Raw genomic sequence first — 26199 nt, 5'->3', positions numbered from 1 at the left:
ATGGTAATTTTTAAACTGAAAGTTTTGTAGTTTGGTTTTAATTCGAAAATTATAACGGAATAAGTTTGTGTTTGTTCTGTCTAGCTTGACACCGGAGAAACAGGTTTGACAGCCGCAGACTATGCTGGGAAATGTAGTTTAATCGTCCTTTCCGGCTGCGGTCTTTTCGCCTCCCGCAGACTCGCGCGTGAGGGGGGCGTGTTCGTTCGGTTTGGTTTGGATCGAACTGCAGCAGCTTCCGCTCTCTGGCGTCACACACATGTAGCACAACATGGCCCCTGCCAGCCGGGCTGTTGTGGTAGCGCTCTCACTGCTGTATTTGTGCCGGGTGATCTTCTCCTCCGAGTATTTCTCTACTCTCACTTTGTTCAACAATGAGCTCCACAAGCAGGGATGCAGCTCGCTGTCCGAGTGGGAAGAGTACGCGGCTGACTGCGGTAAAAGTCTCTCTTTCTCGGTGTTACTTTGCCACGTCCTCCCCGATTCAACTGTCACTGGGGGACTAGCTTAACCGTTTGTAAGCTAATAACAACAAGCGGTGACAGCCCAGGAGAGATAACTGAGATAAGCGCTTGCTCTTACTGCCGTAGAGGTTAAATGGGATCTGGAACCAACGATGAAAGAAAGCGAGTAGTAACGCAGAAGTGAGAGTGTATTGATGTGTAGCTACATAACAGTTAGGAAACTAAACGAAAAACTCACAAACTGCATATTTTAGCTTAACCCAAGAGGTCAACACCAAACTTCATTAAAAAATACGTAATTTGGGTGTTGCCCTGCTCGACAGCAAAGTCACATATTTAAAAGAGCATAACTGAAACATGTTTGTGATGGCAATTAGCTTCTGGTGGGTTCTGCCCTAAACTGATGCACCCAGCTTTATATTTCTTTTATCAAATCTCAGCTTTTATGACTCACCGTTCGAGGATTTAGGACAGGTGAACTGGTTGTACAAGTTTGACATTCGGGTGAGATTACGGATGCTTGCTAGGCTTAATGCATGTGTGCTGAAATAAAGAGCTATTCTTAGGGATTTCTTAAATGTTTTAAAGCACTATAGCAGTGTTCTTGCATGTTTTAGCCCTAGCGTAACATAAGTTTTGACATTATTGTTTTTTCCTGCCTCCTAGGCAACCAGCAGGCTCAGGTTAGCTCTATCACTATTGAAGCTATGTAATCCTTTTGTGGTAATGCAATAGATACTTAACAAATAAGTCCCTGTCTATGCTTTAATCCATTTCACCACATACAAATTACATAACTGATGAAACAGTTATGTTATCTTTTTGTGGTAGTGCAATGGATACTTAACAAATAAGTCCCTGCCCATGCTTTAGACCATATTACCACACACTTATAACATAACTCTGATAAACTCTAAAAGAGACATAATGTTCACTATGATCATAATGGTTGCCATGAAAAGTCCACCAGAAATGGGACAATTATTTGGCAAAGTGCTTGTGCTTTGCAATAAATTGTCTCTGTACAACATCATTTTATCTATATTATTTAAATACTCATTTGTAGTTTGCTGTTTGGTCTGCAGAACTGCGTGGAGTTATTCAGACCACACGCAAACATGCCGCTGTGAGTGGGGTCAGCTCTGCGTGACATCTGAGACATTTCTTCTTTGAAATATAATATTTGTTTAAATATAACTTTGAAAGACTAATGGATTGGCAGGATGGGAGTTTGTGAAAATTTGAAACACAAAATGTATTCACATACGTACATGTAATGGTCTGAAATGCGTGACTGTTGTGCTGCGTGTTTCCCATATTAAATGCTCAGAATATTTGTCTTTTCAGAGTCCTCCATTTTACAGTTGGAAGACCCAGACTGTGAAGAGGGAAGCAACCCGCCTTGCGAATCAGTCTTCTCACTTAACGCAGAAAAGATCTTGGTGAGATCTTACACACACACACACACACACACACACACACACACACACACACACACACACACACATGCACACACACACACACACACACACACAATAATCAGATCTGCGGTCTGTAGCCGTTTCCTTAAAAAAATAATGTTTTAGTCAAGCCTTAACATCTTGTTTATCTAAATTGCACAACACTGCATGCTATATTTCTGTGTGACAAGCTCTCCAGTCTTTAATTTTTGATTAAGTGAAAAACCCTATTGTTTGGTGTTGATTCATTTAATTCAATTTTATTTATAGTATCAAATCATAACAAGTTATCTCAAGACACTTTACAGATAGAGTAGGTCTAGACCACACTCTAATGTATTGATGAACCATGACACTATGCTCACGTTTCAGTTTGATACTCATTCCTCCATTCTTGGTTTTGACAATCTGACATGTCGAGCCAAAAATAAAAGACAGTTAGGACTCACAGATAATCGCTTCATTACGGAGGAAAACAACATACTGGGTGGATTTCAAAGAGATTGAGAATCATAGTAATTCAGATTATCAAACTGAAGTTGTGGTCTTTGCACTCGTAACCACACAGTGATGACAGAGTGTACTGATCGCACACCTTTACATCACTGCTGCTGCAGTTTCATCCCTACAAAAGCCTGATATGTGAAAAAAGTGCAATGTGCACATCTAAACATTCTGCCTTATAATGTAGGGATTAGAGAAACATATGCCATATTGCCAGTGAGCAAGTTTGTTATTTCTGATGATTTTGCTACTTGTCAGGTGTATTGTTCTGGCTGTTTTGGAAACCCACAATGCTGCCATAGCAACATTTGCATGCTGTCAAATTTGCATCCTGTAATGGTGTGTAATGCTGCCATTCTTCATTTGGGAATACACAGTAAATACAATGGAGCACTGTGAGAAGGAGGAAAAGATGCAAAACACAGAATATTTATTCTTACAAAAGTAAACCACCTTGACATCTGAAACGGTTGTATTGTGTTCTCTGGGACTTTGTTGCTCAGTATAACCTCGAGTGATGCTGGAAAGCTTGTTAAAATGCCGTTTTATCTTACCGAAATGTTCCTGACAAAGATTTTAATTTACAGCATTTTGTTCTGCTTTACACATTTGTTAAATAGTTTTTGGCAAAGTGTCACAAGATTCGTAAACTTTCAAAGAAAAACAGAAAAACACAAGTTTCTTGCTTTTCCACCTCTGAGAATCAAAGAGTTATATTATGTGTTTCTGCTCTATCCAGTAACTGGCTTCACACAGGAAACCATTTTTTCTTCTTTTTTTCTTAGCTTTGTGTGCCACTGCTGCCTCTTGATGTATGTATGTCTCTCTTTTCACCTGTATGTGTTACACCTCTCACAGAACCAGGCTAAGTTGTTTATAGAACAGAAAAAAATCCCCTTCCCTGTAGATAACCACAACACGAACGAAGAACTTGGTAAGTTATGATGTTCTAAATACAAACCCTATTTATGCACATGGTTCTTTCATGTTCTCCCAGTTATTCATCATTATTTGTTCTGTCATTGCAGCTATAGGCTACGTTCTGATAGGCAACGGTCTTTATGATGAAGCCATCAAGCACTTCTCACTCTTATTACAGGTGTGTTTGCAACTGGAGAGGCAGATATTCACTCTCAATACATCTTTCAATATTGCGGCATTTTGCTATTTTGTCACCCTCTACATCCCTTCAACCTACAACTACAACTTTCTTTCTCTATGTTTAAGTCAAGAATGCTATGCTAACGTGTTGTACGTTTGATTATAGGGCGACCCAGAGCTGGTCAGTGCCATCTATGGGAGAGGGATAGCTTATGGGAAGAAAAGTCTACAGGTGAGTGAAAGCTGTGGAATACAGGTGTACTGTTTTGCCTTAAAAACACACCATTTTTTCCCTTTATACTGTTTTATGTTGTTCTTTTTATATTTTATTTGTGTTTGTCCATTCCCTGAGATTTTTGTTGTGTTATTTACGGTGCTCTAATTTCTGTGCACATGTGAAGAACCTTGTAACTCCTTGTGAACTACTAAGAAAGGTTACTCGCCTACCAATAGGGCTGGGTATTTTTCGATACCTGTACCGATACCAATACCATGGCTTTCGATACCGGTTCCTGAACGATACTTTTTTCAGTACCAATTTAAAGGTGCAGTAGGTAAGACTTAAAAAACTAACTTTCTGTCATGTTTGCTGAAACTGACCCTATGTTCCAGTAGAACTACATGAAGCAGATAATAAAAAAAATAATCTGGCTCCTCTGGCACCACCTACAGCCATCCAACCATTCACTGCTCACGCACACACATTCATTCTCCCTTGTGGGGGGAGGGGCTTAGAGGGGCCGTTTTGGGCTTTAGCGGAAAGGGGGGAAGGACTGAGAAGTTGTCGATGTTCAAATCTTTTGGCTAAGTCCTGGATATTCACAATCGTACCTACAGCACCTTTTAATAAAATACATTTTAACGAGAAGAAATTCCAACAGTACGACACTACTTTATTTCTTTTTCAGCTCCTACTACGTGAGCCGTCTCTGTGCGTAACGTAGAGTTTTTCTCCTGCCTGTCTCTACGACGTGTACCGTTAGACAGCCAATCAGCAGCATTGTTAGATCTTGGTAGAAGCACGCTGCGTGCTAATTGGCTCACTCACGCTGATAAGATTTACTCCTTAGGAATTTAAATTGGGTATTGAATGACGAGGCATTTTTCGAAAATCGATACTAAGGAGGCAATGCGGCCGGTGCCTAAAAAGTATTGAATTTGGTACCCAGCTTTTCCTAGCAACAATTAAAATGTGCCACATCAATCATGAGCAGCTTTTCTTGTCAGCCATTAAAGTATCTTCAGGTCTATAAGAGCATTTACAATGTCATAATCCAAATAATTAAGTTATGGCTAAAGTTAAGTTATCATTATTGCCCTCATTAAGATATAAAAAGTGTACATTATTCTCTTATATTGTCCATATTTAATGCTGGTCTCTAGACTTTATCCTTGCACTATTGGACTACCACCACCATGACACCCACTCTCATAGAGCACCTTACCATGCAGACTGAATCACAGGGTCAGTCCCTGCCCTGTCACTGCAAGCGTCTCATGCTTATACATCCCTTAGTACATTCATGTGGATTTTTTATTTAGTATCTTTTCTTTTATTGTCCATATTATTCACGTGGATTTGTTATTTTATCATCCTGTTTATGATGTATGTGCATGTTGTGTGTGATATCTTTAAGCTGCTGGGATCTTGAATTTCCCCTTGGGGATCAATAAAGTATCTATCTATCTAAAAGGTTTCTATCCAAAATAATACGTGTTTGTATGGGAGAAAATGTTGCTGCTCGACTATTTACACACACCATACAACACTGTGCTGTAGCTAAAGGCAAGGTCTTCAGATTATTCACAGCAGATAACTCATACTTTACATTACAAGTTACAAAGTGCTGTCTATGTTTTCAATATGGATTGACTGCCTTTATTAGCATTAAAAGTTGAGTCTGCTGATCAAAACCTTAGTTTAATTGGCATACTCCTATTCAAGTTTTTATGCCAAAATTGGATTTAAAGCAATTTGGAAGCATAGGGAGTTGTTGTCTGCATCTGTATGCATTTTCTTCCTTTTTTTTGCATGCTGGATTTTGGTGACAGCAGCAGTTTCAGTGACTCAGTGTGTCATTTAATGAATGCAAATTCAATGTGCACCCTCCAGAAAGAAAAAGGAAAAAAAGGCTGTACAGCAGTTTTTCGTGTTTTTACTTGTTTGTGGCTTTGCTCCTAGTTGTGTAAACTACATATTAAGGGGGTTATGTCAACAAAATGTAACTGCCTCCCCTTCCTGTGTCTCCATTCCAGGACATAAAGAATGCTGACTTGGCGTTGTACGAGCTCAACAGAGTCATCACCCTGGAGCCGAGCTGGCCAGAGGTCTACGAGCAGAGAGCAGAGGTGAAGCCCCGACTCTGTACACAGAGAGTAACTCTTTATTATGGTTTAGCCTCCTTCAACAAAAGTATGACATTTGATGTTTTTAGAGAAGATTCCAAGTGCTTTTTACACACTTAAAAGACTTCAGCTCTCGGCAACAATAGACATCATGTAGCTGATTACATTTCCATTCTGATTTCTATACTGTTTATAACTGATCATTAGTCACCACTATATCTGATCAACGTTTAGATGTCTAATCAGCGAAGCAGAATCACTGGCTTCTTGATGACACATGATATGTGGTCAGAAGTTGTAGTGTGGCAAAAAAAGGACAAATCCAGTATGTTCACCATATTTCTAGATTGCATTCAGATGTGAAAGGAAAGGAGAAGGAGGCATTGAGATGTTAAATTACAATTCGGCAAATTAGTGCAGTTGTAAAATGAGGACTGCAACTGTAGAAGTTGTGAAATGTTAATTAGCGTCAGTGGGTGTTTGGTGTTTTAAGCCTCCAACATCACTAGGATTAGGCAATGGTTAGGGTTAGGTGCCTTGAAATCAGCGGTCGCAGCGCTGCCTTGAAGTCGACGTTGAGGGCTTCAAACACCATCGAGCGTGTCGGTGTTGATTTAACCCTGTGACAGGAGCACAAGAAACAGAAAAACACACACATTGTTATAAAGTTGTACATATTCAGTTGTGAATTAACGTACACTCTGTAGTTGTGTACGGCACTAGCCAGTAATATTTATACGTGAGTTTATACTTCACCAGCAGACTTCACACTGCGAGTTTGGAAAAAAAATGTCTTCTCACTGAGGTTCCACTCTTTTTTTTTTTTATTTTATTTTATTGATGGGCTGTTTCCTCTTTGTGAGCGGTAAGCTACTTCAATACATCTGCACGCACGTCGCACAAAAGTAGTTACACAACTATCTTTGTCCTGACTGAGACTGAATGTCACCTCATGTCATTTAGTGTCGGTACATTTTTTGAATTAAACTCCATTAAGAACAAAGCATCAGCACAATTCGACAACTTGTAAAACCCAAAGGCCAAGTCACTAATCTGATAAGACTTTTGAGTCTACCTTAAATCCTATTCTTCAAGATCCTACCTGCTATTGTTTTAAACAATACTGTTTAGATTTACTCCCTCCCACCTTTTCCTGCAAAAGAATAGTCTGAAGTCCTCTCTAGGAGGAAATCCTGCACATTGAGTATCAACCAGCTGTGCATCAGTGTGATTTGCTAAAAGAAAAAAGAAGGATCCCAAACTTATTTTCAGCTGTAATAATAATTTTTTTTGCGTATGCATCTTCAGATCCTGTCTCCTCTGGGTCGTATCAGCGAGGCTCTAGGTGATCTGACCAAAGCCATCCAGCTGCAGCCCTCAGCCCGGCTCTACAGACACAGAGGAACACTGCTCTTCATTTCCGAGGTTAGCTTATCAAATACTGTATGTGCATGCCTTCACGCCTCCATATGCTGATCCTGTTCTTTGCCTTCCCACCAGGACTATGTGGCAGCTATGGAAGACTTCCAGCAGTCTTTAGAGCTTAAGAAGAATCAGCCTATCGCCATGCTGTATAAAGGCCTCACCTTCTTCCACAGAGGCATGCTCAAGGTAAGTTTATCACTAGCTCCTAATTGTTGTTGTCTGTTTTCTGGTCATTTGGTGTACGTTTTAAAATTCTTAAAGATTACCTTTTGGTAGCACAAACACCCCAATACTTTTTTTTTTTTTTTACTTGGAGTTCCTAAAAGGGACTCTAGTGCAAAATCAGCACTTCATTTGTGCTTTCCATCTCCTTTTGTTACTTCATGACATTTCAACATCACAAGAGGCCTTTGTTTAAACTGCTGTAGCCGGTGTCCTCTTGCTGCTAGAAACATGACATAACATAACATTTTTGGGTGCTTAGGGACATAGATGTGGGTAAAAATAACTTTAAACCAATCCACTTCTTTTAGAAAATCTGTGTGTTTCGTGGTGGAATAGGGCATTAAAAAGGCTTTATTATATTATGTATTATGTCAGCATGCATAATTAAGACATAAGGGAAAAGTTTAAATGAGATAAAGAGATTGCACCAGACTGAAGCTCATGGTGTTACATGCATATTGTATGTGCAAACCTAAATGCAACTTTCGTTTTTAATTAATGTATGAGCAGCTGCAAGTAGTGCCTGGGTTGATTTTAGGTTTTCAGATATGATCCATCCGATCACAGGTGGACAAGAACAGAGGGTTCCCTGAGTGCTGGGCCTGCCAGCTAAATTGTTGACGGCTAATCTCTGTCTGGGCATTAAGTCCTTCAATTAAAAAAACTACTTTTTTATTCACTGCAGCAGATCAAATAAATCAAAAGCCATTGCTCCATGCACCATGAGGACATTCTCTCCAATTCTGCCTTCAATAGATGAAACGTCTAGATAAAATATTGCTTAACTCTTAACTGTGTTGTTATTTTGTAGTCTGTCTAGGCCTAGTTCAACAGCACATTCAACGTGTTTCTCACACTTTGATACACTGATGTCAGATTAAGTGGAGTGTAGAGCAGAGCATTGTCTGCAGCTGTTTTAATCTGCAGGTTTTCAGCTGCAAGGCTAGTCTGCACAGCTCCTTCAGTTGCTGTGTTTTATCCAGTCACACGTGTGTGTGGCTTTTTTTTTTTGGTTGTCACTTCTGCTTACCAATATCCTGGGGGAAACCCTCTGAATAAACTGAAAAAAGAGCCCGTTGTACATTCGATACTTAGATTCAGTTGTTCCTCTTGTGATTTCGAGCAGTATGATGCACTCTGAATGTGACAGTTGGACTCGAGTTCTGTGTCATGATAGCAGAATCTGCTGCAGCTAGTCCTCGTGGAAATAAAGTCAACATTGCACAAGCTGCTTTTTATCAGTTAACTGTGACTGTGAGGTATTTTCTGTGAGAAAGAAAAATGGTGTGAATATGCCCTTTTGTCTGTTGCCCACTTCCCTGTTCATTGCATGAAAACAAAGGATTACATAAAGAAATGTTATTTTATTTACACTTAACGTTCTTTGATACTACTATGTTAGAAAGAGTTTGCAGTATGCCGTGTTTGAGTCACACTGCGATGATGTTTGTGAACGACCATTTGCAGACACAATCTGGATATAGCTGATGCAAGGTCTGAACCATCTGCTCAGTCTGAATTCTGGTGTCCACATCTTCCCTTTTTCAAGTTCCTGTTATCTCCTGTTATAACTCTGAAAGGTTGTTGTGTTTTCTGTCACCAGGAAGCCATTGAGACATTCAAAGAGGCGCTGAAGTTAAAGTCTGATTTCATCGATGCCTATAAGAGCCTTGGACAGGCCTACAGGTACTGCAAGTCTGTGGTATTCACTGGTAACTTCACATCTTTTTTTTTTTTTTTTTTTTTTTTTTCACCCTACGTAGGTAGGAGTACCTACCTTATCCTCCGGCCTCTCTAACAACATGTGCACTTTTGCTCTCTCTCTTCTTCCTCTTTCCAGAGAGCTGGGTGATTTTGAGTCAGCGATGGAGAGCTTCCAGAAAGCCCTCATGTTGAACCAGAACCACATCCAGTCTCTCCAGCTCCGAGGCATGATGCTGTACCACCACGGCTCGCTGCAGGAGGCCATAGGCAACTTCAAGGTGGGGGAATCTATAGTTGAATTAAACAGCTTGGTCCTCGCCTCCTCTCTTAGGCTGTGTAATTTCACACAGTCCTATCTTGTATATTTGTTGCCCTAATACAGTACTGAGATTTACACTTCTTTTACACCCTGTGTTAGGGAGTAACGCAAACCAGCTGTGGCATCCACAAGTTCATTAACTAATACTTTATAATACCTTCAACTGTGTACATATACTGGATGGATGGATGGATAGATGGATAGATACTTTCTTAGAGATAGATACATTCTTTATTGATCCCCAAAGGGAAATTCAAGGTCCCAGTAGCTTAAAGACATCATACACATACATCATAAACAGAATGATAAAATAAAAAATCCACATGAATAATATGGACAATAAAAGAAAAGATACTAAATAAAAAATCCACATGAATGTACTAAGGGATGTATAAGCATGAGACGCTTGCAGTGACAGGGCAGGGACTGACCCTGTGGTTCAGTCTGCATGGTAAGGTGCTCTATGAGAGTGGGTGTCATGGTGGTAGTGCAAATAAGTCCAATAGTGCAAGGATAAAGTCTAGAGACCAGCATTAAATATGGACAATATAAGAGAATAGCATAGAAATAGTAATATAAAAACTATATAGCAGTGCAAGGATAAAGTTTTTAAAAAGACAGTACTAAATATGGGCATTATAAGGGAATAAAGTAGACAGTATGTATTGCATGTCCAGAAAAGTGTTTTCAGTCTAACCCCTTTTCCCTGGTTCTATTTTTGACCCCTTTGAATTTCTCTCCTCCTATTGGTCCTCCAGAGGTGTCTTCAGTTGGAGCCCTACAACGAGGTGTGTCAGTACATGAAGGGGCTGAGCCACGTGGCGATGGGACAGTTCTACGAGGGCATCAAAGCTCAGACTAAAGTCATGTTGAACGACCCTCTGCTAGGACAGAAGGCCAGCTCCGAATACCTCAAAGTGAAATACCTCAGAGGTGGGTGTCCCTGCATGCACACACATACGAACACATACAGTATAAGATACCATAATGGACACATTTAGGGCTGAACAATTTGGGGGAGGGGGTAAAAAATCGAATTGCGATTTTCCTGCCAGATATTGCGATTACGATTCGATTTGTGATTTTTTTTTTTTTTTTCTTAGCTACATATTGCACCTTCTACGATCATGTTCAATTAAGTGATAACAAACAAATGAAAGATCCACAAAAATAGGACATTTCTGTAAACAATCTGTGATATGTAACATTATTCCAGCATTTATCTTATGAAAAAAAAACAACAGTAAATATAATAATGAAAAGAGGAATAAAATACGTAAAATCAAATGTTACACCAAACATTCAACTAACTTATTCGCATTCGATTAATCGCGGTCTTCACGATTAGCTAGTCGCATTCTTTTTCAAAATCGCGATTTTGATTTGAAAGCGATTTATCGTTCAACCCTAGACACATTCAAATGTTTTTATTGCACGGCTTTCTTCTACTGAAAGTAGGGCTGGACGATTAATCGAAGATTTATCGACATCGAAATTCTGAAGCTGTTATTAGTGGTGCACGATATATCGGCCGCCGATATAATATCGGCTGATATGGTCATTTTTGGTATGGTCATCGGTATCGGTTCGATATATAATATAATATCGGTTTATATAATTATATAAATATAATTTTTTTCTTCTGAAAATCTGATGACAGTCATATTTTGCACACAGGTAAAGGTGCCCAATATCAGTCATTTTGGAAAATAAATCACAAAAGTAAAAAAAAAAAATGCTGCGTTTTGGAAAATAGTTCTTTATTTGATTATCATAAAAATTTGTTTTCTATACAGAGATATCGACATCGGTAAATATCGGTATCGGCCATAACAGCAATATTAATATCGGTTATCGGTATCGGCCACAATTTTCACATCGGTGCATCACTAGCTGTTATTGAAGTATTTTTCCCATGACTATAATTTTGATAATTTATTCCTGTTGATAGGCCTACTTTCTCCTTAAAAACATTCTACCGCGTGTGTAGTCACGTGACTTTGCCCGGACCAGTCAGCTGCATGGAAAGCATAATGGAGGATAACTCAAACACAGAGTCCGAGTCAACTCAGCAAATTGTGGCCAAAAAAAAAATGCAGTGTCTGTCGTATGGAAACATTTTGGCTTCAGAAAAGATGATTTAGAATAACGTGATTTCTTATAACTGGGAAAAATTTGTCCTAGAAATAAATCCGTACTAGTCATTTTATATAATATCTTATTCTCTCTTCCTGCTTTGCCAAACCTTGTTTTTCTATCAGAGTACTCTCGCTACCTGCACTCCCACCTTGACATCCCAGTAGCAGAGTACAACGTGGACCAGGACTTACCAGGGAACTTTAAAAACCACTGGGCCAAGAACCTGCCTTTTCTAATAGAAGACTATGAGGAGCAGCCCGGCCTGCAGCCACATATAAAGTAGGTTTGATGGGTCCGTTACAGCTGATTCACACCTGTAAGCTTTAATGATACGTCGTTATTTGTCCTTGTCCTGCAAATATTGCGCAGAGATCTGCAGTTATTGTTGTAGATATGAGTGGGATTTTATATAATAATATCCTTTATTCATAGAGCATGTTCATCAAGCAAAACTACTAACGGATAACATTCATATATTTACTTGGTTTTATATGAAGTTAATATAGGGTGTCCTGCACTTCACCTCAGGTGTGTCGTCATCTCTGATATCAGTATCCAACACCACCCTAATTTCCTGAGCTGCAGTGTGTAGCAAGCCCAGAGCTGAGGCAAAGTGTTTTGTGGTTGAAAGCTAACACCTGCCATCTTTTCTATAAGGCATGAAAGCTGCGGTGTTCTTCAGGCAGGCAGATGTTGTTATGCCAACGTCAGCCAACTGTTTCTTCTGTTTTACAAAGACGTTTCAGAAGAAAACATCCAGAAAAAACCCCGCACCCTTCATGAAAGCTTTGATGAAGTACATCTCCTATGTCTTCCTGTGTTTGTGGTTTGCAGGGACGTGCTGCCGCAGAACTTTGACAGCTACAGCAGTGACGTTCAGAAGCTGATCTGCACAGCCGACCACCTGGGGGCGCTAATGCAATACGACACTCCTGGTTTCTTACCTAACAGAAGAATACACAGAGGTACCACTGACGAAGGCTGTAGTTCATGCAGATACCTTAAGTATTAACAACAGCAGGAAAAAATACTAATAATAATGTTTTGTGCTTTTTTCAGCCATGGGTTTAGCGACGCTGGAGGTGATGCAGGCCATGCATCGAACATGGAGCAACTCCAAAGTGCGAGTCAACGGCAAGACCAGGCAAATGCAGTGGAGAGACATGTTCGACATAGCTGTTAAATGGAGGAGGTGAGAACCCCTTTTTTTTTTTTTTTTAAAAGAGTAACTAAACACCCCTTTTTAGCTTGAGTACACCCCCTTTACGAATTCAAAAATGAATGCAAACCTAGATGTACAGTACACAGTATGTCAGGGGTGGGGGGTGAACGTGACGTATTGTAATTCGAAGGCAACGTGAACGATTTTTCACATATTTTTGGGAGTCTAGAGCCGGGGAATTTTTAAGCCAAACACCCTTTTACTGAAAGAGAGACGGAGCAGGGACCCCCCTACTGCATATATTGTATAAAATGAAGTTGCATATTAAACTGGGCCTACAGTAATGTGTAGGGCGGCCTAAAGCCTTTAGACATACCTTTTTTTTAGTGCATGGAATACTAAGCTATTAAAATATTAGTTGTTGGTATCATTTTATAAATCATGTTTTAATGTAATAGGTTGATTTATATTTGCTAATAATATGTTGGCTTTAAGGTCAAGGATTTTGAATTGTCCCTCCAGCACAAATAAAGTTATTTGAATTTAATTGAATGTTAAGACATTTTATTTTTGGAAAGTCTTTCAAAACATTAACAATTAACAATAATTTGGAGGCACCCCTGCAGTAACTCTGAGGACCCCCTGTTGACGATCTCTGGTCTAGAGGACAAAATTCCTGGATGTTCTTTGGAAAAAGGCAAACAATCTGTGTAGTACTAAACTCCATAAACAGTGAGCAATTGGCGGTACAGTGCAGTGTATGCAGACATAATGTATTGACTCAAAAGGTGCATTTAGTGTTGAGTCCCTCTTAAAGCATCCAAATGTTAGTTTAGGTTTGCCAGATGAGGAAAAACAAGGACCCAAACGGCTAAAAATGTATCGTATTCCTAGAGAAATTAAGTGCAGCTCAGGAGCAGCTGTGGAATCCTAATCATCTCTAGGAAATAACCCTCAAACACGCAGGAATTAAAGGAAGAAGAAGAAGACAGATGTTGATACATGATAGCCACCATTTTCTTATGTTTAAATGGTCTTGGAAAAAGTCTAGAAGCTCACATTCAGCTGTGTCCTTATGTGGTCACCAGAGAAGTGAAGTGAAAGCACAGAGAACTGAGACGTCGGTCACTAAAATCTCTAAACTGTTATATTTCAATCACTTGTGTGTTTACCCATCATGGTTTGCTTATAGCATTACATTTATCAAAGCAAATGCAGACACAGAACAAAGTACAATTTTCCTCTGTCCTTTTAAATTATGTTTCCACCAATAAAAGTCGTTGGTCTTTAGCTGATTGGATTTCAGTGTTGAGAGACTAAATGGGCTTTTCCTGTGTTGGTAGGATCGCGGATCCAGACCAGCCAGTTCTGTGGTTAGACCAGATGCCCGCCAGGAGTCTGAGTCGAGGCTTCAACAATCACATCAATCTGATCAGGTAACAGCTCGGCCCCCGAAGACGGTGTCAGACGCTCTCATCAGTCCCCTGGGCGACTTGAATTTCCACGTGTCCTTGCTTTGGGCTTTTTTTCTCAACTTTGTAGTGAGAAAACACGTATTTAAATTCTTTGTAACACGACCCAGTTTCTTCAGGTTTTTAATACACTGTAGCCTCGACTCTGACAAGCTCACTGAAAGCATTTTTTTGATATCCTTTTTTTCTTTCTTTTTTTACTCAGGGGACAGATTATCAACATCAGATACCTGGCCTACTTTGACAACATCCTCGACTTCATTAAAGACAGAATACTGGTGTATCATGGGTAAATATCACCAAAACGTATTCCAGTTTCTATCTTCTGTGACTTAAAACAACACATCTTAATATTCTGCACTGTCTGAGTTGCTGCGATATTTGAAATTCTTTCCTCCTTTTATTTCCTTTGCATTCATTGAAAAACTCACTTGAATTTAAGAATTTCAAAATAACTGACTACCATCAGCATGTCCCACGTGAACTATGTATTGTTATGTAAATATGCGTTTCTACTGTATGCTGCCTGCAAAGCAATATGAAATAAATGATGTTTTCCTTTTTGCATGAGAGTATTTAGGAAGTGTCTTATTATGCAAACATATAAATTAATATTTATTCTTCATCAGTTTCCTCACTCTTCTGTTTTCTTGCTGCTTCTTTAACTAACGAGTTCCTGTTTTGTGTGTCAGGGCGTACAACCCCCGAGGACTGTTAGAGGTCCGTCAGGCTCTTGAAAATGTGAATAAAGTAGAAGATCTGCTTCCTATAATGAAGGTAAGGATGAAAAGCGGGAAGATTAGTCAAGAGGGATGTAAACGGAGAGATGAAGATGATGTGTGCATGTCTAAATAAACTGGATTCAAATAAAAAGTTTATACATCACACGCTCAAGGTCCACTTTCTTATTTCCGATCGTGACAAACGGTCCTCATCAGCAGATTGCATAGTTGCCATGGAAATAAGTAAGTGTACCTTGAGTTGAGAGTGTTTTGTCAACTGCTGTTTCCAAGTTAAAAAAAATTAACTCTCAACCACATACTAGACATTCAGCTAGTTCATAAGAAGACCTCTGAAGCAGCACAACATCTCGCCATGTTTTTTCATGTTTGATGTCTTGTATCCGTTCAGCAGTGAAAACCCCGGATGGTTGTTTGTGTGTTTTTATTTCCTGAAGCAGTTCAATAGTAAAACCAGAGATGGCTTCACGGTCAACTCCAAGGTGCCGAGCATGAAGGATCTCGGAAAAGAGTACGACGGTTTTACCATCACCATCACTGGAGACAGGTACAATGAAATGACGCTCTGCCTTTTTGTCCTTTTTTTTCTGCAGTATATTTGCGGCGTCAACCTAGAGCTGGGTGATATTGAAGAAATCAAATATGACGGTTTTTCTTTTACAAAATTCATCGATGTCGATATTGCGGCGATATTGTAGGGTTGACTATTGGTGCTTTTTAATCATCAGTACCGTGGATATGATGACTAAGTGTTTAAAGGAAACAACAAAAAAAGCTGGAAAGTCTGGTAAGTTCAGAAAATGACATCACTTGACTGTAATGTAGCCTTTAAAACCAGGAAATGACAACACTTGTGTCATATCACGATATTACAAAATCCACAATTTAAGACGATATCTATCTAGCTTCATATTTCGATGTCGATATAATATCGATATTTTGCCAAGCCCTATGTCAGCCAATCAGTTTTTTAACAGAGACCAACACCAAGATAGGTTATTATTTACAAGTAAAATCAATTGCTGATATTTTGTCCCCATTTGAAAATAATGTGAGGATAAAATAACTTTTCTCTTTTTTTGAAAATTGATAAATAATAAAATGAAGTGCGTGGAGTTTCTCAAAGGTACAGCAGAGTAAAAGAACATTTAGATAAATGTTTGCAGGTATGTTAGAACTCATTATTACAGCAGGCAATCACCGTTTCTAGTTTGTTTGACAGGAGGAGGAGATTAAAGTGATTTAATTTATAATAATGTATAGCGTGTATCTATAAATGTACACTCTGTTAGAAATCACTACACACAGGCCTGAAATACACACACACACACACACGCTCAGAACCTATTCATGCACAAATAGAGAGATGTCTCTCTCTAAGCTGCCAGTGCCTGACCAATATGGTGCCTCGTTCAAGAGCGCCTTGGCAGTGCCCAGGAGGTGAACTTTCATCTCTCCAGCTAGCAATCTGTACTCTGTACTACAACTCCCTACGGACTGAGCTACTGCCACCCATACTGCCATTTCTAATTCCCATGTGTGAACTTGTTTTCTGTATTTTAGGGTGGGCAACATGTTATTCTCAGTGGAGACTCAGACGACAGAAGAGCGGACGCAGCAGTACCAGTCAGAGATAGAGTCCATCTACAAAGACCTCACCGCCAAAGGAAAGGCGTTAATGCTGTCCACTGAGCTAGGGGTAAGATTCATCTCTGCCGTTACAGTGTTTCCTTTAGGATTTTTTTTTTAGCAGTGGGGGCAGGTCTGTCCGAAATACAGACATGGAGCGTTGAATAAATCACGAGGTGGTTAAATGCACATGGCCTACAGAGCACAGGAACTGAGATTCACTTCACAATGACCTCCTACACTATATTATAACAGTTGACTTAAACATATAAACACTCAGAGCACACACAGTGTGTGATATAAACCGGCGTTATCACATATTAACGGCGATGATTAGCTAAGTAGACTAACAAGTGTGCCGTGGAGAAAGGAAAATAAGGCTTTCATGACAACTCCTGCCATAACTTCGATCTAAATAGTTAAACTAGACTGGACAGGCTTTCCAACAGGCAGGATAATTTAAAAGGCAACCGCGACTACATTTTGGGTCTGCCCTATTTCTGATACTGTGGTGGCAGAAATTTTGCCGTGGCGAGCCGCCACCTCCAAATCAACATAGAGGAAACACTGCGTTAACTGGAGGACGTTTGGTTTCCTGGGCACGACTTTGGCATTTCACACATTGAAGAAAGCAGATGCATGTTCAATACAATGATTTGTAAGATGACAATGAAACATAGAATTTGTGGACAATTTCTAATATTATCTTGAGTAGGAAAATAAACAGTTAGCAGCAGGGTCTGCAGATTATCCAGAATTACCAGGATGTTGTTTTCAATGCTTTAAACGGCACAAACGAACATCCAGTTACCTCAGTTGTATTGGGGCGGAGGAGATCTCTTAACCTCTGCTGGTGAAAGGTACAAGATGGCTGTAGAGCCAAAATGACCAATGTGCTCTGGTTCCTTCGTCTCAAATATGAGATTTGCTGCTTTTGTATTTAATGTAAATTGAATATATTTGGGTTTCAGACTTGAAACAGAGAAAAGAAGACATTTGTAGATGTCGCTTGGGTTTTAAGAAAAAGAGATTGAAGATGTTGCAATATGTAATGACATGTTATGAGCAATACATTGATTAGTAGGGGAAATAGTTGTGAGTGGCAGCCTGTGTGGCAGTTGTATCTATCACAAACATATGTTTTTATTTTGAGTAATCAGTCAGCACAGCCGTTAGTCGGTTCCCACTCAGCATCTGAGAATAATCAACCCATTTTGCAATTTAAATTCTCTGCTTTTTTCCCTGTGCTGGATTATCCCAGATTTCAGTTTTCTTTTCTAGGGAGGGGACTTAATTAATTCTCTGGAGAATATCACAGTTATTATACAAATCCATCGCTTTACTAGCCTAGAAATCTAGACACACCCTAGCAGCAGCAAATGTAATTTGCAGACAGGGTCAGTCTAGCAACTCTCCGTTGGCTTGCGAGCTGGAAAAACCAAATTCTGGTCAGGCCAATCACATCGTGTATAGAGTCGGTGGGCGGGCTTAACATGCCATTAATGACTGCAGAGTTGCGACAGTTCTGTGTGAATTCCCTGCTACTTGAAAACAAAGAAGTTGGCTGCTGCTGCTGGCGAACAGCGGTCTTTGGAATCGGTTTAGGCCGCGACTCTGGAAGACTTGGAGTTAAGCACTGAAGTCATTCTTAAAAAAGGAAGATGTGTTCGGCGTTTTTCTGACCGGATACGGCGAAAGTTGAATCTATCAACTACCGTTGCTCTGGTTGGCTATGAGTGCAGAGGGAATTTGAAAGATAACCGTTTATCCCGCCCCTCGGATTGAGCCCTGCCAATGGGGAGTTCTTGTCAGGCTATCGCTTTACAGGATTATAGCAGAATGTATTCCCCAGCTGGTTGCAGTAGATGACTTTCACACAGTGAAAAACAGACTGTCAAAAATGTCATGAAGCCATAAAAGAAGCATTCTGACTTAAAAAAAAAAAAAAGTCTGTTCATGGCTCAGTTTCTCTTATTCAGCTTTCTGTTATTGTTACTTGATTTATACACTGACAGCTGTGATGACACCAACAATGCCCCTGTTGTTGTAACAACTAAACGAGGTTATTGACTGATCTGAAACAGATACCTGGAACAATGTGAATGTCTACTTTTTGTTAAGTCTGCAGAGCTCTCTGCTTTCACCCTGTGGTGATCAACTGAAAACGAAGACCGTACACAGTGAAGAAAATGAAAGGACGCATCTAAAGAAACTCTTGCTCCCGGCCATTTTATGACTTTACAATTGACTCTGCGATGACTTTTGTTCTTTCAGGATGCAGACGCCGTGTGTAACCTGATCCTCTCTTTGGTTTATTACTTCTGCAACCTCATGCCCCTCTCCAGAGGATCCAGGTAATTTCTCAGGGTTACCATGGGGATCATAAAAAAAAGTCCTTAAAAAGTCTAAAATTTAAAAATCAAATTTTTAGACCTTAAAAAGTCTTATATTCGCTGAAGTATTGTGTTCTAAAATCTTAAATAGTTTTAAACAGGTCTTAGTTTTCCTACATCAATGCAACGCTACCTCTAATGCTCTTTTTTATTATTCCCTGGTGTTGTAGTTCTTTCTGTCGCTAGTCCAAATATAATGTTGATGTATTATGACTACAAATGAGACCAACATGCATTTATATTGCAGCCATTCAGCTTTCGTGTGATTGGCGCGAGTCTCTTTCGGATTGTACCACAGACATAAAACTGATTTTATTCTTCAGCTATGGGGAAGTGCAAGTTTAGCAATACTTGGCTTGAAAAAACTGAATTTAGGGCTCAGGTGATGATGTGACAAAGGTCTTAAATTTTATTCATAATGGTCTTAAAAAGTCTAAAATTTGACTTGGTGAAACCTGCAGAAACTCTGTTTCTACGCCGGAACAGCCTGCGGGTGTTACGTTTAATATTTAAAAAAATATTAGACGAAACCTGCTGGGCTGTAGGTTTTAGCACTCTACATGCTTGAGCTTGATTTATACTCAAAGAAGAGCATGTTCTACCTTTTTGCGTGCTACAGCTGCCCAGGTTTTAACTGTAATTACGACGCTTGTGTGTAAGAGTGTTTTCCTGCTTTTCCTCAGTGTGGTGGCCTACTCAGTCGTGATGGGGGCGCTGATGGCCAGTGGGAAAGAGGTCATCGGCAGGATCCCGAAAGGAAAGGTAGACATAAGCGACCTTTCAGACATGCACCGCCACCTCTTACTAGGTCCGGCAGCGGCCGCGGGTTCGACACCGACCTGCGGCCCTTTGCTGCATGTCATTCCCCTCTCTCTCTCCCCTTTCATGTCTTCTGCTGTCCTATCCAAATAAAGGCTGAAAATGCCCAAAAACATAATCTTAAAAAAAACATGGCACACATCTTAAAAAGGGCATTAGTGTCTGAGAAAAAAAAAAATACAGTACCTAAAAGACTAGCTGAGGATCAGTGCACACATCACACATCACACATCACGCACATTTATTCCAGTCGTCTGGAATCTGGTAGAAAAAAAGCTTGGCTTAATGGCATGGTTTGGAGTAGAGTGAAATTACTCCGAACCATGCCTTTAAATTTTCACCCATGTTGAACCTGCCAAGCAGACACATTGTTCCACAAACAAGGCAGAAAGAAGAAATCTGATCAGGTGTCAGAAAGCTGAGAAGCTTTTTCAGCCAGGAAGCTTGTTCAGTGTCCTCATAATGTCCAAGTTTCTGTTTGCTTGACTAAAATAATGTCTGGTGATTTGTTGATCTTAACGAATGAATAAAATAAAACGAGAGAACATACAAATAACAAAAACTGTTCATGTGATGAGCTTCATTGCAGACATCTTGCTGCTAGTGAGGAGATTTTTTATTTTTTGTCATTTTAATGATTCATAGAGGCCTTAAAGGACAAATCCGGCGCAAAATGAACCTAGGGGTTAATAACACGTGTACCAAGTCGACAATTCTCTGGGATCTGTTTTCATGCTAATCGAATGTGACGCTAGTCGTCGGGGCAGAGGGTAAAGTAAACTGTCTGTACACTTACAAAGTTCTCAATGCTTCGGTTTACATGTAGGGACCGTCTTTATGCTACCGTTGAAGTGTGGTGATATTTTGAGCCTTGTTAGTGGTATAGAAATGGTTATTTCTTTTTACTTTTGCGTGCCCCGACGACTAGCGTTATAAGCTAATTAGTCACACTCAATTAGCATGAAAACATATCCCAGAGAACGGTCGACTCTGTACACGTGTTATTAACCCCTAAGTTCATTTTGTGCCGGAATTGTCATTTAAGAAAAAGCGAAAATTAGGAAGGAAAGTGAGGGTCATGGTGCCAGTCTGCACTACAAATCAAGAGCAAGACTCTCAGATTAATTTTTTCTGATGAGTTGTTTTCCAAAAGCCATGTTTAGCTGTGCAAAATGCCTGCTTGGTAGGAAGCGAGGTCGAAAAACGTGTTTTGAAATGCATCTTACATTGGACATGCATCCACAGTACGTGTCCTCTAAACTGCGTTTGTGTTTGTTTAATATCGTCTCAGCTGGTGGATTTTGAGTCCATGACCACACCCAGTCCAGACAGCTTCAGTAAAACAGCAAAGCACTGGATGAATCTCAAAAGGTAAGAAGACACACCGTTTTTCTTTGTTTTAATATATAATTATTATATAGTATTTCCTTTCATTTGCCAAGTACATTTCCACATACGAGGAATGTATCCTCTGCATTTAACCCATCCTAACTAATTAGGAGCAGTGGGCAGCCATAGTCCGGTGCCCAGGGACCAACTCCAGTTGTAATGCCAGTGCCTACGTCAAGAGCAATGTCAGGAGTTAACTAGCAAGCATGTCTTTATGGTGGGAGGAAACCCCATGGAACACAGGGAGAACATACAAACTCCACACAGAAAGGTCCGGACCGGTACTCAGCAGTGCTAACCACTGAGCCACCGCGCCACCAACCGTTGTTTGTGTTATTCCTCTTCTTGGCAGAGACTTTTATATTTTTCTTTTATATTTTTACTTTCTCAACAGTTTACCAAGTTGGTACCAGAGTCTTCCGTCCGTAGCGGAGACCTTCCCGTCCACCAGAACGATGATCGAGGTTCTCAACACAGACTCGTCTTCACACTGTCCAAAGAAGTCCTAACACAACTTCTAAACAGGAGAGAAGTCTGTTTATTTTAAGTCTTAATGATGGAGCTTCTACACTGGGCAGAACAAAGGGGCCCGTCTTCTTCTGCAACCCAAACTAAACTGGACCGAGTTCTCCAGAAGCATCTTAGCTTCAATGCCTACATTTTAAATTCATAGTGTTACTTGACACATTTGGGAAGCAGGTCTCTTGGTCCAGGGTAGAACTGAGGTGATATTTTACAATTTCAAAACATTAGTTTAAAGAGGCTTTTCATCTGTGAAGACGTGACCATTATTTGGTTTGCGGAATTCATTTTTATATTGGTATCAAATTACCTCTCCAAATCCTGCTCTGTTCTCTGTCATCCTCCTTCACACACGACTCTTAAAGTTATGGTAGGCAGTTTATTTTTGGCGTTGTTTGGGAAAAAATTCCATAATAATCTTTTTAGCATATTGTAATTTAAGTGGTCTGAGAGAAATAGACTTCTGCATCTCCTTCTGGCTCTGTTTTTTAGGCTTTAGATAATCTAGCCCGTGACGGGAGACTTCGGCCAATCACAGGTCATTTCAGAGAGAGAGAGAGAGAGAGAGAGAGAGAGAGAGAGAGAGAGAGAGAGAGAGAGAGAGAGAGAGAGAGAGAGAGAGAGAGAGAGAGAGAGAGAGAGAGAGAGAGAGAGAGAGAGAGAGAGAGAGAGAGAGAGAGAGAGAGAGAGAGAGGAGAGAGAGAGAGAGAGAGAGAGAGAGAGAGGAGAGAGAGAGAGAGAGAGAGAGAGAGAGAGAGAGAGAGAGAGAGAGAGAGAGAGAGTTCCTATTGGCTGTTCTGTGCATTCCTGTGCAACAGAGAGAGGAAGAGCTGCAGGAAGAGGTCTCACTACAAATTCTGGCATTATTTTGCTTTCTACCCACTGTAGCTTTAACGCTGAATTTGTAAAAGTTTGGATGCTTTTGAATGTCAGTTAACTGGACACCTGTGTATCAACTCTCTGCAGTACATTTAATATTCTTTGTAAGCGATGATAGGTCCAGTTCAGTGTGATGTTCAACTGCAGCAGTCAACTGTCAACATCCAGGCTTAATTATTTTATAATAGACTTTCAGCTCACAGTTCACAGAGCACGTTTGTTCAAAGTATATAATGTTTATGAATTAAATATTGAATCCGACTTTTGTTCAGGTACAACGACAACAAAAAGTACAGATTTTTCTTGGTGCTACCTAGAATTAGTCCCAACATTTCAATACGTCTGGAAAAGATGACAGAGAACATTCTTGTCACAGTTTCAGAAGTGATTCTGTCCACCCATTCTTTTTCTCTGCTTCACAGGCCTCAAGCTGAAACACCCAAAGCACACAGTCAGAAACAACAAAACCGTTTTTAACATTCAAGTTTGTAATTGGCACTTTAAAGCTTTTTTTCTTTTTTTTAACCATTTCCCCACACACACACACACACACACACACACAGAGATACACACGCACACACACACTCCAGAGAAGGAGTTCTGGGATAAAAACAATATAAAACTTAAAAAACTTCAGGGCTATTGAATTCCACTCGGGATACTTGAAGCAGTCTCATTTTATTTTGTTTTCTCAACAGTGTCACTTATCGGGTATAGAGGCCCCCTTTCTTTTAACGTGACCAATAAAGGGTTGGTACTAAGATGGGTTGGCTGCTGAACTAGTGTGAGAGCAACAGTCAGAGATTTTTAGAGACTTTTCAGAGAGTTACTTGTTCTTTTTTGTGACATAAAGTCCTCAAAAAGTTGTCCGTAAATTGATTAGTCGATCAACAGAAATCAATTAGAACTAAAGAGATTCATGATTCATCACGCAAAAAAAAAGTCAACGTTCTGTTTTTCTTATGTCATTAGAAATTACGTTTAGGTTTTGGACTGTTTCGAGGACACACATCTTGAACTTGGACCTTGCGAAATCTCTCGCAACATTTCCTGATATTTTCTGAAGTATTTTGTTGCGTTCTCTTCAATACTTTCTTTTACATTTACAACTTGACACAGCAAAAAAACAAAACAAAAAAACAGGAAAAAACATCAGCTCATCAATGCAAACTTAATATTTGTATACAACAATATGAAAGTTATTGTGGGTTAAGAAAGAATGAATAAATATACAGTATATGCTTGTAGAATTCATCCATGTCTACAAAAAGAGAAAAGGGAGCAACATATTTTAGAGATTCATCTTAAAAAACAGCTTTTTTATCATAATTAATTTGTAGTTTAAATGATTAGTTGCAGCCCTAGCGTTGTGTCCTTTTATGTACTGTGGCAGAGAGACTTAAAAATTAAGCATAATAAGCTGCATTCAGTTACGTGTCTCATATCAAAATGAATAAAGAGAAAAAGCAGCCTGGTTGTTTTATAGTAGTGCGATTCGAAAAGTTGTGAAACAGTACATTTCCGTTTTTAAAGTTATAATAAGTAAACATTGAAATGTGAGTCACATACAAAAAGACTTGTGAATGTTCTCTGGCATCTCTGACTGTTGGGTCTTGTAAAGGATTATTTATAGACACCACATACTGTTATCGTCTTTGCTATCATTCCTTTAGCTTGCAGTAGGTGTCATCTGTGTCTCTCACATCTCTGGCTTATGACCTCATTGATTAAAGTTGCTTCTCTTAAAGGTCCCATGGCATGAAAATTTCACTTTATGAGGTTTTTTAACATTAATATGAGTTCCCCCAGCCTGCCTATGGTCCCCCAGTGGCTAGAAATGGCGATAGGTGTAAACCGAGCCCTGGGTATCCTGCTCTGCCTTTGAGAAAATGAAAGCTCAGATGGGCCGATCTGGAATCTTCCCTTTATGTCGTCATAAGGGGAAAGGTTACCTCCCCTTTCTCTGCTTTGCCCACCCAGAGAATTTGGCCCACCCATGAGAGAGAGAGAGAGAGAGAGACATCATGGCTTGCAAACAAGCAAAGGGGCAGTTGGTCAAGGCCACACCCCCACCCTCTACCTTGCCCCCCCCTCTCTCCTCCTGAATAGCATTTAAGGCTACAGACACAGAAATGGCACATACTAAGGAAAGCTCATTGTGGGACTGGCTCTAGTGGCTGTAATTTCGGGAAAGAGACTTCAGATACAGTATTAGGGGACCACTAAGGCCTATATAAAAGAGACTTCAGATACAGTATTAGGGGACCACTAAGGCCTATATAAAAGCATCCAAAGAGCACCATGTCATGGGACCTTTTAAGAGAAATACTTCCGAGAGAAAAGAGCTCATATCCCTCCAAATGTCTTAATCCTCAAACACTGTCTGTATATATATTTTTTTTCCCCGTTCCCTGCACATGCGACTGAGTTTACTTTGCATGGCCACATTTCTGTCTTGTCAAGCTCACAGATATCGCAGAAAACCTGTTTCAGAAATCCTCAGAAAGACATTTAATTGGCTGTAAATAAAAAAAAAATAAAAAAAAAATGTGAATCACTTATGTGGTTTCCTTGTGTGGTATTATCTGTAGTAAAAGTGTATTAGTTCAAAAGGTTACGAGTCTGTTAACAAGATTGAATTCTGGCTGCACAAAGTTAAAGACACTTGTTTATGGTAGTTGAACGTGCACAGATACAAATATAAAACTGACGCTGTTTTATGTATTTCATAATTCGAGATAAAATTGGGTAGTACTGCAAGGGAAATTATTTGGTTATTACAAATGGGATGTGATGTTTTCAACCCTGTGAAACAACGCTGTGATATCGAGGCTCCATAGCGTGTAATATGCAACAGCTGCCTGTGTTTTTTAATGGCTCGTCAACGTTGGTTTAAGCACAAGGAGGAAACAAGCTCAGCGGGTAATCCAGTCTTTTGGAAACTTTTCTTTCTCTTTAATTGGAACTTTAATGAGTTAGAGGCCTTTTAATTTAAAGTATCCTCACTGAAAGTCTTCTCAATGCGGCAGCTGTTCTTAATTAAATGTCCAGTTTCCTAATGTTGTCATTTAATTAGATCCACACAGGAAGGACAATTTGATCTGTTCATATGGCATATCTAATATATCCCCTGCATTACTGACAGTCTGCTTTGTGTCACTTTTTCTTTTTCATATCAATGATTGTGCTGACTGGTTGTCATTTTCTTTTCTTTTCTTTGCACAGAGTGACCCAGTCATTAAGTGCTTTGGTTGAAGGAGGGGATTTTCTTTTATTGAATGAGTGAATGTTCAGCAGTCAATAAAACTGGTTGACAATTTTAACAGGCTCTGTACGTTTTTTTTGGGAAACCTTGAATATTCCAGGAAAATCTACGAAAAAATGCCATTTTCTGTCAAAAAATATGCAAGTAAAATAAACAAATAACACATTAGTAATGGAAATAAGTGTGCTACATGAGATCAATTTAGTATATATGTTTTTTAATCATACGTTTCACTAATATTG

At 39.6% G+C, this 26199-nt stretch overlaps 1 protein-coding gene across 2 annotated transcripts; it reads left to right on the top strand.

Annotated features, from left to right (window-relative positions):
• Window positions 1-212: 212 nt before the first annotated feature.
• On the top strand, window positions 213-22033 carry ttc13 (tetratricopeptide repeat domain 13). 2 transcript variants are annotated; one of them, XM_031322301.2, is made up of 23 exons: window positions 213-437; window positions 1812-1906; window positions 3287-3362; window positions 3457-3527; window positions 3696-3761; window positions 5786-5878; window positions 7184-7300; window positions 7376-7486; window positions 9129-9211; window positions 9366-9507; window positions 10307-10481; window positions 11810-11966; window positions 12522-12652; window positions 12747-12879; window positions 14193-14285; window positions 14527-14610; window positions 15014-15098; window positions 15502-15608; window positions 16625-16760; window positions 18965-19044; window positions 19767-19845; window positions 21194-21273; window positions 21686-22033. In XM_031322301.2, exons 1-23 carry the CDS (start codon window positions 272-274, stop codon window positions 21798-21800), a joined length of 2475 nt encoding a protein of 824 aa, XP_031178161.1. In that variant the 5' UTR covers window positions 213-271; the 3' UTR covers window positions 21801-22033. The 2 variants fall into 2 exon arrangements, with proteins under 2 accessions (XP_031178161.1, XP_031178160.1); XM_031322300.2 differs by having other exon boundaries at window positions 214-437; window positions 15499-15608.
• Window positions 22034-26199: the final 4166 nt, after the last annotated feature.

Source organism: Sander lucioperca, chromosome 19 (assembly GCF_008315115.2).
Source record: "Sander lucioperca isolate FBNREF2018 chromosome 19, SLUC_FBN_1.2, whole genome shotgun sequence".
NCBI classification, from domain to species: Eukaryota; Metazoa; Chordata; class Actinopteri; order Perciformes; family Percidae; genus Sander; species Sander lucioperca.
Note: the sequence above shows the minus strand (reverse complement) of the source record. Positions and strands in the feature narration are given on the sequence as shown.

Bases quoted from the DNA above. Each gene is read 5' to 3' on its own strand.
- ttc13 (XM_031322300.2), top strand. From the start codon at position 272: ATGGCCCCTGCCAGCCGGGCTGTTGTGGTAGCGCTCTCACTGCTGTAT. The intron at 14,286-14,526 runs GTAACAGCTCGG...TTTTTTACTCAG, and splicing joins AATCACATCAATCTGATCAG to GGGACAGATTATCAACATCA. The intron at 14,611-15,013 runs GTAAATATCACC...TTTGTGTGTCAG, and splicing joins AGAATACTGGTGTATCATGG to GGCGTACAACCCCCGAGGAC.